The following is a 12,405-nucleotide window of genomic DNA, read 5'->3' on the forward strand; positions in this document are numbered from 1 at the left end:
TCACTCTTGCTAAAGACAAGATTGGCCCAAAGTTTTCTTCATTTAAGGATTCTCAAGGCTAGCAGATACCAGGTGGCACACTGGAAACTGACCACCAGCTTACATTCTGCCTACTCCTGGTGCAGCAGTGCAATGGCGTTTCAATAAGGTTATGTCACGAAGGAACTCACAGTTTCCCCTTGCTGTTCGTGTGCCACTTCTGAAGAAGTTCCGAGGGTTGACTTTCTGACGATGGTTGGCTAGTTCGGAGTTTGCTCCGTTCACATACAGAATAAACCCTTGTTCCAGCTGCTCCAGCTTGATCTGCATAGGGTCCTTTCTTCTGAGCTCTTTCAATATCCTAAAATATGCAGCACACCAATTTTCTGATTTGAGGGTTCTCCAAGGATCACGTTCTCTCTACAGAAAATGCTACCATGCGGACATCTGTGGTGATGCAGAAGTCTCCACAAAGCCATGATGGAGATCCTCCTACAAATAGCTGAGGAATACCATCAAAATTTATCCAAATTTGGGGGAGCACCGAGTGAGAGAAGTAGTCTGCTGAAACCTGCCTCTGCTCAGAGTGCAGGGCCTGCTAGATTTAAGGACAATATAGACTCGTCTTGCCCTGGAAGGAGGAGTTCCTGGGAATCCCCAAGATGGACTGTTGAGTTTACTAAGCTACTGCTTGCTTTTCTACAAACCTGTTGTTTATTGATATTTTAAATCAATAAGCTGGTTTTCTGCCTTAAAAAATGCTATCCAAGAGCCAGCCCCAAATTCATGTCCTTGTCTGCAGTCTGCTTGTGTAGATGATTCTTGCAGGAAGATCTAAGCAGGAAGACCTTCATGGTCTGAGCCAGATTCTTTCCTGACAGGATTTATTTATTTATTCATTCATTCATACATACATACATTTCTTAAGCTACTTGTCTTAAGCTGACATCAAGAATGTTTGAATAAATAAATCCTGCCAGGAAAGAATCTGGCTCAGAGGTTGCCTGCCTAATGAAAATACATTTCACAATGCAGGTGCTGCTTTTTACTCAGGCCTATGGCCATTAAACAGACCATGGCCCTTTTAAAAGAGTGGAGACTATTACTATGATTTTTGTTTTATTGGTTTTTATTATGCCATGTTAAGTATGCTTTTAATGCTGCACGCTGCCCTGGGATCTTTGGATAAAGGGTTATATATGAATTGAATGAATGAATGAATGAATGAATGTCCCATTCACAAGAGGCAGTCAAGCAATGCTTCTCCAGCAGATCTCAAAGAATAGGTGCAAATATATGGAGAAAGAAGGTCTTGAGACAGGCTGATCCCATGTTGTGTAGGGCTTCATACCCTCACAGTAACGCCTTAAATTTGGGCTGGTAGCATATTGGCCATTAGTGCAAATTCTCTTGGAGTCAAATGCTGTTGACAAGCAGGCAGCTCAGGTCAACCAGAGGAGGCAGCAGGCCGCAGACCTAGCCAAGGCCCCAAAAAATCTGTTCTGCCAGTCACCCTTCAGCCTACCTGTTTCTATGCTGAAGAAATACTATATGTTGATCATGTTTTTCATCAAAGTCAGTCACCATGTCCTTTGGTTAAGCCTGAAACACAGAAACAAAGCAACATTTTGCATGGGCCCTGAGCAGTGTTTATAAAGCTGCCCACATTGGAGGCCGCCACTTCAACCCCTTTGGAGAAAATTCCAGTTTAATTTGGCTCTGGATAAAGCAATTCCTTCTGACTGTCCTGAATAATCACCAACATTCAGCTTCATTGGCTGGCACATGTCACCCTGCAAATCCAATGCCTGACATTCTGCCTTGGCTGCCTAAGTAGCTGGTGCCCACGTGCTGGTTGTGTTCTTGTTTGGGGGGGGGGAGGAGTCTGCTGCATGGGGGATGCCTGGCTTTGGGGGTGCCCAGGGTGGTGCTCCTTCAGCCTACCAGTAAATTTCTCATGCCCAAAGGGGCACCTCTCCTGACAGGGCCCTTGCGCAAGCTGAGTGGGGGCAGCTGTGGCACTGCCTCCTGGGGGGGGGGGGCAGGCCATCATTCCCCATCCCGGTGCTGCCCTCCAGATGCCGTTGGACTCCAACTCCCATCGGCCTTTGGAACTCCCTGCCTAGAGGAGCCAGGCTGCTCCCCTCCTTGCTGTCCTTCCACCGACAGGTAAAGCCCTTCTTGTTCAAACAGGCTTTTGGGAACGGGCTGTTTTCAAGGAATGGTGCCATGCTGTTGTCATGGTAATTATTTGCATGGTTTTAATTCTATTAATGCTTGATGTCTTTTGAGAGAGAGTTTTTCTTCACAGAATCATAGAACTGTAGAGTTGGAAGGAACCACAAAGGTCATCCTAGCTCAGGCATCCCCAAACTGCGGCCCTCCAGATGTTTTGGCCTACAACTCCCATGATCCCTAGCTAACAGGACCAGTGGTCAGGGAAGGTGGGAATTGTAGTCCAAAACATCTGGAGGGTCGAAGTTTGGGGGTGCCTGTCCTAGCTCATTGAGGAAGGGCTACTTCTACGTTTGTAGCTGTTACTTTATGTGTAAACCGCCTTGAGAAAAAAAGCGGTGTGTGTGTGTGTGTGTATATATATATATATATATATATATATATATATATATATAATGACAATAGTTTGCTTTGAAATCTGTCTGTCTTGGGAGACATAAGGGGAGTGCACCATTGCGGGTGAGGTTGAACTAATAATAAGTCAACATAATAATGATAATGATAATCATATATCTGAAGGAGCGTCTCCACCCCCATTGTTCAGTCTGGATACTGAGATCCAGCTCCGAGGGCCTTCTGGCAGCTCCCTTCCTGTGAGAAGTGAGGTTACAGGGAACCAGGCAGAGGGCCTTCTCGGTAGTGGCGCCCGGCCTGTGGAACGCCCTCCCATCAGATGTCAAGGAAATAAACAACTATCTGACTTTTCTCTGAAGGCAGCCCTATTTAGGGAAGTTTTTAATGTCTGATGTTTTATCGTGTGTGTTTTTTACAATAATTTTTATTAGTTTTACATATAACCACATTGTGTAACATCATATCCTCTTATTAAATCTCTTTGGCTCAACTGAGCCTAATGACTTCCCTCCCTCCCGCCTAATGGTTGACAAACTAAAATTTTGCATCACGGCAATTCACTCTATTTCAGTGTATCTGAAGAAGTGTGCATGCACACAAAAGCTCATACCAAAATAAAAACTTAGTTGGTCTGTAAGGCGCTGCTGGAAGGAATTTTTTTTATTTTGTTTCGACTACGTCAGACCAACACGGCTACCTACCTGTAACTTTCCTATTCTTGTTATATCATTACCTAAAGTTATTACATTACTCATCCTGAATAGGTAGTAATTTCATTTTACAAATCTTTTTTTATCGTGTTTTTAATATTCTGCTGGGAGCCGCCCAGAGTAGAAATAAATTATGATTATGATTATTAATTATGACCAGTCCCTGCAGCAGCCAGCCTGGCTAGTGCTGCCAGCGGTGGGGCTGCCGGGGCGCCTGGAGGCCTGTGGAGCCGCCCGTCCGCTCCGTCCCCTCCCCCGTCCCCCCAGCGCCCTTTCCCCGGAGCCCCACTCGCCGCCTACCCCGTCGCCCCGCACTCGCCGGACCCTCCCGGGGGCGCCGCGGCCCTGGCAGGCGCGGCGGGGCTCACTCCATCCTCCTCTTCCTCCTCCTCCTCTTCCTCGCCCTCCTGCCAGGCGCCGCTGTTGGGCCGTTGCCATGGAGACCCCGCGGGAAGCGGCCCTCGGCGGGGCGGGGCGCGTCATTTCCGGCGCGCCGGAAGGAGGACGAGGAGAGGCGACGGAGGAGGGCGACAGAGGCGCCATGGAGGCCCTGTGGGCTGCGCTGGGCGAGGTGGCGCTGGAGGGCCTGGACGGCGTGACCCCCGGGGCCCTCTGGGAGCGCCTGGCCGGCCGCGTGCCGCCCTTCCCGCTGCCGCTCGAGCCCGACTCCCGGCAGCTCCTCTGGGCCTCCCTCGCCGCGCACGCGCAGCTCCGCTTCTACCGGCTCCCTCAGCCCAGGCCGCCGCTGCACCTCTACGACCGGTGAGCCGGGAGGGGTCCCCCAATGGTCACCTAGTCCAGCCCCCCTGCAGGAGCAGGGGCGTCGCGGACAAGGGGGGACCGACCCCCGAGCCTCTCTTTAAGAAGCCTCCCGGGAAAGAGAGCCTTCACCACCGAGCGGATGTCTCCCCCCGCCCCGCAAGAAGCTCTTCCCAAAGTCTCGGGTGTCATTCATGTTTCTTGTCCTGGGGAGGCAGCCGCTGGGGAGTCCCCGTGGGTAGCGCCGCCAAGGTGTGGAAAAAGGAGTTTGAAATAAGATGGGCGATATCCGAGAGCCCCCGTGCTCCAGTTCTTATAAGAAAAAAAGGTGCCAGTCCTGTGTACCCTTGAGTACCCCCCCCAGGAAAAAAGCACAGAGTTCCACTCTACAGATCTGTGTTGCCATCATGCAGTGCCAGATATACGTATAAGCTAAACAAGCTATAGCTTAGGGCCCCACTCTCTTGGGAGCCCCAAAAAAGTTAAAGGAAAAAACCCATGAATGTACATTTCCAAAATATAAGATAATAAACAATAAAATAAAACCTACATACAGCAACAGTGTTTTGTGTTGTGTAGGCTCCCATGATGTAAGTCATGGGCCCTGCCTGCTAGCCTGCTCCCTCAAATATCACTGGTTTTCTCCTTTCTATATGTAGGGTGCCGACATTCTGCATGGACTGGTTGCAGGGCAACATGTGCAAATGGCTTTACATACCGGTACCTATTAGGTCCATCAATTACAATACTGTATAGCATATATTCAACACAAAAAACAGCGACAATTTGTTGTTGACAAAGGACAGCTGGACATAGAAAGGGCCCCATTACCTTCAGGAGCTTAGGGCCGCATCAAACCTAAATCCGGCCCTGCCATCACGCTTGGGATTTGCTGTGTACAGTTCTGGTCGCCTCCCCTCAAAAAGGATATTATAGAAACTTCAGAAAAGGGCAGCCAAAATGAGACAAGGACATCTTAGTTTAGAGGAAATGAGGGGTGCTGCTTCTTTTTTTTAAAAAAAACCTAAACAAATAAAAACCCGCTGCAAATTTTGGGCAGGCAGGCTGGGGTTGAGAAGAACTCATTCTCCTCTTCTCGTTTTAGGTATGAAGAAATTGATCTTGAAACAGGAATACTGGAGACCAAGAGAGATCCTGTTCCTTTAGATGACATTTATCCTGTGCACATGATTTTGGATGACCCTGAAGGCATTCAGGGTTCGTGCCAGTATTATAAAGAAAGGCTGGATATTACTGACCTGGTCAGAACAAAAGACTTACAGCCCCTTTGCACATATACAGAAGCTTATGAGAAGTGAGTAAGCATTTGCTGGTTGGCTTTGCTCCAGGCTCTCTTTTGGTGGGGGAGATGTCTGCAGAGTGGGCAAGTGGAGCAGGACTGTTGAATTCATTCCATTGCAGAACTGTCCATGGAGTCAAAAGGAGAGTTCTATAGCTTTGTCATAAGGTAGAAAGAAAAGTGTGTTTTCCAGTAAAAGTTTGAATGCCGGTGTCAAGCATACCTGGAACAAGATGAAGGAGTGTGACAATGTCACTACCATTAAGACTTGCTAGATGTGGGTGGGCAGGTGTCATTCTCAATTGACACATCAATGTGAAAACTTATTCCTGGAGGACAAAAGAAGGGAAGGCTGGAGTGCCACATGTCTGCACTTGAATTTACGCAGGCTAGCTAAGTGGAGATGGGACGAAAGGAAATTAAGAGGTGCCTTTGTATGAATGTGCTAAAACAAGGGCCACCAAATGAGGTGGTTAACCTGTGGCCTTCCAGATGTTGTTGGTCCCCCAACACCTGTCCGTCCCAGTCATTGTGGTCAGGAATCATCATTCCAGTCCAGCAACATCACAGTAGGGGCACAGGTTAGCCCCCTGTACTTTGGACTAATAACCAACAGCAGGTTCTTCCCTGCCTACTCCTTCCAAGTTTATCTTGTTAAAAAAAAGGCTGCCAGAGAAGAAATATCTTTGTCCGCCTGTCACCTCTGTGGTTCTGTTACTAGCTGCGATGCCCACCTTGGGGAAAAGGAAATGTGGGGATCTAGTAATTGTCAGCTTTTCCTCTGCTTGCTTGGAAGTAATTAGTGAAGTGGGAGTTAGGCTCGTCAGCATGTTCCTTCAGCCTCTTGCTACTGAGAGGTGATTGGGTTTGCTACGTGCTGCTTGCTTAAAGTGGATGGAGCCCACAGGCACTCCAGATTCATGGGAGCTTTGGTCAGCTATGCAGTGTCATTTCGGGAATAGGGCGGATCTGGACAAGAAAGCCTATTCTTTGGGTGGGGTCATGGTTGAAATGTGCCATGTTGCTTTGCATATTCCAGCCATACAGCCCCTGCTAGACTCAAAATGATCCCAAGAGAGGGAATCCTGCATAGCTTGGTGGCAGTGCTGATGTGGCACAGAAAGTGGGTAATTCATTGGGGAATGGGGGGAAGTACCTTCTTTGCCATGTCTTACTGCTTTGCAGGTGGGGAGAGAAGCTGGTGATCGTTGCCTCTCAGATGCTGCGCCACAGAACGCTAATAGGATGGGAAGGGGATCCAGACTTAAAACTTCCCGACTTCTCCTACTGCATCTTGGAGCGCTTGGGGCGTGCCCGATGGCAGGGAGAGCTGCAAAGAGACCTCAGCGCAGCTTTTAAGTAAGTGCCCGGGTTGCAGCCTGTTGCAGTAACTCCTTCTGGCTCCAGCTGTGGCGCTGCAGTGGCAGAAGGGATAGCATGTGGGCAGGTGTCCACCTCTGGTTTGGAGAAGATACCTTGTCCCATGATAGCCGCCCAGAGTGGCTGGGGGAACCCGGCCAGATGGGCGGGGTATAAATAATAAATTATTATTATTATTATTATTATGGGCTGGCGTAAGAGGATAGGATTGCCTTGGTTTGTTTTGCAGCGGTGTTCTAGCATGGCCAAGTTAGGCTAGAGCCTGTCTCTTGTGGAGCTGCTGTGATGATAGACAAGCCTCAGCCCCAAATCACTGTGGACATGCCACAGCCCTGAGCTGTATCCAGAGCCCACCCTTTCAAAACATCACAGGCCTGGCAAATGCTGGCTGATTGCTTGGGGGAAGCATTCTTTAGCCCGTTTTATCCCAGCTTAAATTTTAAGCAGGCTTAACGTAGTGTAAGGCACTTGCATGGCTCCCTGGAAGATGCAGGTTCTGGCCCCGTTATTGTTGGTCTACAGCAAACTCCGGCCCTCAAGATGTTTGGGACTACAGTTCCCATCCTCCCTAGCTAACAGGACCAGTGGACAGGGATGATGGGAATTTTAGTCCCAAAGATCTGGAGGGCCGGAGTTTGCCTATGGCTGGTCTACAGGGTTAGAGTTTGTCTCCTTTCAACTTCTGTGGCATACTTAATTTTTGTAAAATCTGTCATCATAGGGTGGATTCTGGGAAGCTTCATTACCACCGACGAGTCCTGGACAGAAATGGGCTCATCACCATGCAGTCCCACGTGATCAGGCTGCCGACTGGGGCCCAGCAGCACTCCATCCTCCTGCTCCTGACCCACTTTCATATTGACAGGTGTGCGTTGCAGGGAGGTCAAGGAAGCAGTGCTGGGGGAGGGGGTGTTTTAATTGCTTCCTCCTACACTCTTCCCCTGATCTATATGCACCCCTTCACCTTCACAGGAAAGGCAAATTAGTACCTGAGAATCACAACTTGGGGGAGTGACTTGGGGAAGGGGAAATGTCGTTGGAGGAAATGACCGAACATCCTTCATTGCTGCTCTCCTGATCAAATTATTACTTTATTTTAAAAGTTTTTAGACTATTTTTGGGACAGAGTGGCCTCTAAAAGCCATTTATAGCCATGTGCAAATATAAACCCCTAAAATCCAATAGCAAGACCGGTTAACCAATTAAAATCCACCCCAATAACATTCAAGCCAGGATACCAGCAGAATATCCCAGCTAGTTTTAAATACCACATCTGGCAGTCCCCAGTGTGGCACCAAGGCACCCTCAGGCACCCCAGTCATAGGCCACTTTGCTTGTTTTTGGTATCACCTGGAGAATACTACTCATGGCGGAGGCACAGAAAGAAAAACGTGATACTTTCTCTGAAGCCGTTTTGCGTCCCCCCCCCCCCAAATTGGAAGTGTTCACAGTTCCTGTCAAAGAGATTTGACTCTGAAATGCATAGAGCAAAACAAACATCTTTCAGTGAGTACTGGAGCTTGTCTCCTCTCTGACTGGCGCAGTTTTGTTGTAGGCCAGAGGATGGAAGAGTCTGGCCTTGGTATCCAATCTAGCTGAGCCCCACAGGATGAAGCCTCTTTCATCCTGTGAGGGTGGCAGCAATGGTGACTCTGTTTTCTTCAGGGTGGATTTGATTTAAATCAAATCGATTGAAATCATGATTGAAATCACTAGTCAGTAAGACTTCATTTAAATCAATTTTTTTTTTACAGAAAGACTCATTCTTGCTAGTATAATCTTAATATTTACAACGAGATAAAGTTTCATTTCTGGAATAATAAATTTTCAGAGTAGTTTTTACTGTTATATCAAAAATTGCTGATTTGGTTGTACGGTTAGAAATACATAGACAGTTACTTATGAAATTATTGTGAGGTTTTATAAGTTAACTGTTTATATTTGGACAACTTTTCAGCTGTACTTTATTGGAAGGAGAAAAATAATCATTTCATTAATAACAATTTAAACAATTAATTTAACTAAAACAATAACATTATAGCATATGTACCCATGTTTGTTAACTGATGTGGTTAAACAGTTTAAACAACAACAACAAAAAACTTAGATTGAGTTTTAGCACACATGAAAAACTGAAAATAAATCCTTATTTCCTGATGAATAGCCTTTGGACTATAATGTAACTTAAATAGAAAACTATCTTTAGAAAGATTTTTCCTCCAAAAGCATTTTATTTTAAAAATCCCATTTAAATATTTTTAAAAATCGATTTATTTATTTCTAATCATTGATTTTTATCCCCCCTGCTCTTCTTCTTCCTAGGGGTGGCCAGAGCTTTCCTTGTGTCACTCACAGCTTACGCCCCACCCAAGGGGTGGGCGTCCTCTAGCTGTGAGGAGGCATTGGTGCCGCCCGCTTACGGTTGCCTCTCTTGGGGTTTTAGGAGGAGCAAATATGATATCCTTATGGAGAAGCTGTCCACTATGCTCAGCAAGCGACCTGCTCATATGGAGACGATGGCGAACATAAGGGAGGAATTGGTGAGCACCTGCCTGTTCTTCCATGTGCTTGAAACCCGACTGCGTGTATCCGAGCGTGTGGTGCTTGTTTTGCCGGAATCTTTCTGATGGAGAGGAGCTTCTCAGGTGGCCATGGGGGCATTTGGGGGTGCCCACCCATGAAGGCCCTGCCCGCCCTGCTGTGTTTCGCCTCCAGCGAGAGCCAAGCAGAAAGGTGTTCTATTGGCTCTGTGGGCCTTTGGACCAACCCTTGTTTTCTCTCGCCTCCAAGGAGGGTTGGGGGCTTGGCATGAGGCTTATGGGGGAAACAAGCTTGCCTGCCACTCTGTCCTGAAGTCGGTTGTGGCCAGCCTTGAAACTGATTCTCTCTCTCGTTGCACAACGACAGGGTCTCTGTGAGAAAACATTTAAGCGTCTCTATCAGTACATGCTGAATGCCGGCTTTGGAAAGATTGTGACCGTGCCGTTACAAGACGTTCGCCCTGATGGAGGTCCTTTCAAGACCAAGAAGGGTAAGGGGGCACCTCACAGCTTCTGGAAGGGGGTCAGGCTGCCTTGGCACTCCCATCCTTGTGCAGAAGAGTAGCCTTGGACAAGATAAAGCGATTAACAAATTAGATTTTTTTTATTATTGCTGCTGCTGCTGTTGTTCTCCTGCTTCCAAGTGAAGGGGCAGGGCCCTGTGGAAGCTTTTGCCTCCACAGTACTTCTCTCTAGATCAGGGATGGGGAACTTTCAACCCTCCAGATATTGCTGGACTCCATCTCCCATCAGCCCCAGCCAGCAGGGGCAATGGATATGGGAGTTATAGTCCAAGAACAGATGTTTTCCTGTCCCTCCTCTGTATGCAGGGGGCTGAACACTCCATGTTAAAACTGGGGATGGAATTTGGAGGTAGGTGTCCAACGAGGCCTCTTTTAGGCATATCACCCCAGGTGCACAATTTCTTGAGGTTCTTTCATTTGTTTAATTTCTATCTCATCCTTCCTCCCAAAGGAGAAAAGTTAGGGGGGGGGGAGAAAGATAATTAGTAAAAGAAAGTAAGTTACAGATTAGCGAAAGGATACGATTAAAAATAATAATAATATCTTTATTACGGTCATAGACCAGCAAAAAAGAAAAAGAAAACCAATAATACATAAAATAGACCTTGAATATTTTAAGATTAAAAATAAAATAAAATACTTGAAAACAGTTGTGTATCCTGACAGCTGCATCTGCATTTCATGCTAGTTGTGTTTGATTTGTTTGTGCTTTGCCTGGAACTGCCGGTTTTCTGCCTCGCTAAGTCTCCTTTTGTGTTTTGACAAACTGGGGGGGGGGGTATGCTTGTTCATTCGCTCCCAGGAACGGACGTCATGGTTCGCTGCCTGAAGCTGGTGAAGGAGTTTCGGAAGAAGGTGGATGATTACCATGACGACGACGACGAAGAGATGATCACCAAAGCCGTGCAGCCTGTGGACATTGTCTACGAGAAAGATATGCTGACGCAAGCGTATGAGCTAAGTAGGTGAACGGCTGTGGCCCCAAACCTCTGAAAGGCCGCCTCCTTCCCTACAGACCCTCTCAGGTGCTGCGATCAGTAGAGGGGGCCTCTTGGCAGTTCCTTCACCCTCACCACCGTTTGGGGCGGTGGCCTGAGAGAGAGCCTTACCTGTGGTGGCCCCTGATCTGTGGAACTCCCCACAGAAGTGGGCCTGCCACCTTCATTATACAGCTTTCAGCAAATGCTGAAGGCACACCTCTTTACCCTGGCCTTTGACACTTAAGGTGTATGTTTTAAGGTCCGCCTTCTCCTTCTGCCCATCCGAACTCTCCTACCATTCAGCACCTTTGGGTGAGCCCCTCGGGGACCTAGTCTTATGTTTTCTCCTCCTCCCCCTCTGCAGTTGAAAGCTGGGGGACCAAAGGCATTTCTCAAGCTGAACTCCGAGCCGCCATGAACGTGGGGAAGCTGGAAGCCAGGATGCTCTGCCGCCTCTTGGAGAGGTACAAAGTGATCAAGGTAATGCTTGTCACGGCCTCCGCTGCTGGCCTTGCGGACGTCCCCCTTCCCCAACGTACAGGAAATGCCAGGTGAAGGCTGAGAACAGTCTTGATCCTTGCTTAGGGATTCATGGAAGACGAAGGCAGGCAGCGGACGACCAAATACATCACCTGCACGTTTGCGGAAGAGAGCGACCTCAGCCGGCAGTTTGAGCGGGAGAAGGCCCGGAGTGAGCAGCTTGCCATGGCCAGTGTGTCGGTGGCCCCTGACGACTCCTTGCCTGGGGAGGAGCAGCTCTCTGCAGCTGAGGAGGAGGAGGAAACGCCTCTGCTCTCTGAGTCGGAGAACGAGGAAGAGGAGAGAGAAGGCGGGAAGCTGAGGAATGCCAGCTCAGCCTCATTGCTCAGGCTCAGTTTCCGGGGAGGAGGCAGCCCCTGCCAGTCGACGCCAGTGAAAGGTACAAGGGGTGAGCTTTGGCCAAGAGGGCCACTTCCTTCCTCAGTGCCCATGTTAGGCTCTGTGTCTGCCTGCCTGCCTGTCTACTTGCAGCCTTAAGCACCACAAAGAAATTGCATGACTCTGCAACAGTTTTTAATAAGGTCTGAGTGCTGAGATCTTTATCTGTATAAAGGGGGCATGTGGGTGGGCTCCCCTCACAAGCAGTTGTGCTTAATGACGGGGGTTAGGATTGCTCAAGATCGCCAGAAATCCATGATCTCTGTAAGCATCTGACCCATTGCCTGTGATATAGTAAAGCTTGCAACAATTGCTTGGTTGTGTTGCTGACCAGCTGTGTGTTTTCTCCCCCTCTGTGTCTTTTCTTAAAACTAGCCAAGAAATTGCTAGCTCCAAGGACCTTGGGGAAGAAGCTGTCTCCATTGCGCCCTTCTGAATACCCAGAAGAGCTTCCTGAACACACGGCAAATGATGATTCCACTTTGGACATACTAAAGCAGGAAAGTGGCCTCTCAAATTGTACCCATTTTATAGATCATGCTGGTGATATGGCTCTGGTTGAGGAAGTCAAGCTGGAGACGCCCAAAGTAAGAGCCCAGGCCTTAAAGCCAGAACATTTGCTGTTAGTGCGCATGTCTTGGCACACTTGGGGTGGAGAGTCTTTCGCAAGGTGTGAGCTGGGACAGGGGGACCAGAGTCACTGGAGGGGGGCCACCTGCTCTCTCT

At 48.2% G+C, this 12,405-nt stretch overlaps 2 protein-coding genes across 3 annotated transcripts in view; one reads left to right on the forward strand and one right to left on the reverse strand.

The window, feature by feature from the left end:
• Positions 1-3,731, reverse strand: part of KATNIP (katanin interacting protein) — a 34,195-nt gene extending 30,464 nt beyond the window's left edge. Inside the window, exons 1-3 of the mRNA XM_035131801.2 lie at positions 3,579-3,731; positions 1,505-1,581; positions 171-340 (exon numbers count right to left, since the gene is read on the reverse strand). Of these exons, the coding sequence (XP_034987692.2) occupies positions 171-340; positions 1,505-1,566 (232 nt within the window). The 5' untranslated portion in view covers positions 1,567-1,581; positions 3,579-3,731. The remainder of the gene's footprint in view (positions 1-170; positions 341-1,504; positions 1,582-3,578) is intronic.
• A 56-nt stretch (positions 3,732-3,787) lies between these two features.
• GTF3C1 (general transcription factor IIIC subunit 1) overlaps positions 3,788-12,405 on the forward strand; it is a 39,759-nt gene continuing 31,141 nt past the window's right edge. The window contains exons 1-10 of one of the 2 annotated variants that reach the window (XM_035130536.2): positions 3,788-4,040; positions 5,143-5,352; positions 6,523-6,696; positions 7,439-7,582; positions 9,161-9,257; positions 9,625-9,748; positions 10,584-10,742; positions 11,126-11,241; positions 11,347-11,689; positions 12,055-12,266. In XM_035130536.2, the coding sequence (XP_034986427.2) occupies positions 3,820-4,040; positions 5,143-5,352; positions 6,523-6,696; positions 7,439-7,582; positions 9,161-9,257; positions 9,625-9,748; positions 10,584-10,742; positions 11,126-11,241; positions 11,347-11,689; positions 12,055-12,266 (1,800 nt within the window). In that variant the 5' untranslated portion in view covers positions 3,788-3,819. Of the gene's footprint in view, positions 4,041-5,142; positions 5,353-6,522; positions 6,697-7,438; positions 7,583-9,160; positions 9,258-9,624; positions 9,749-10,583; positions 10,743-11,125; positions 11,242-11,329; positions 11,690-12,054; positions 12,267-12,405 lie in introns of those variants that run through there. The other variant, XM_060282638.1, reaches the window with a different exon arrangement.

This window comes from Zootoca vivipara, chromosome 14 (genome assembly GCF_963506605.1).
Source record: "Zootoca vivipara chromosome 14, rZooViv1.1, whole genome shotgun sequence".
NCBI lineage: Eukaryota > Metazoa > Chordata > Lepidosauria > Squamata > Lacertidae > Zootoca > Zootoca vivipara.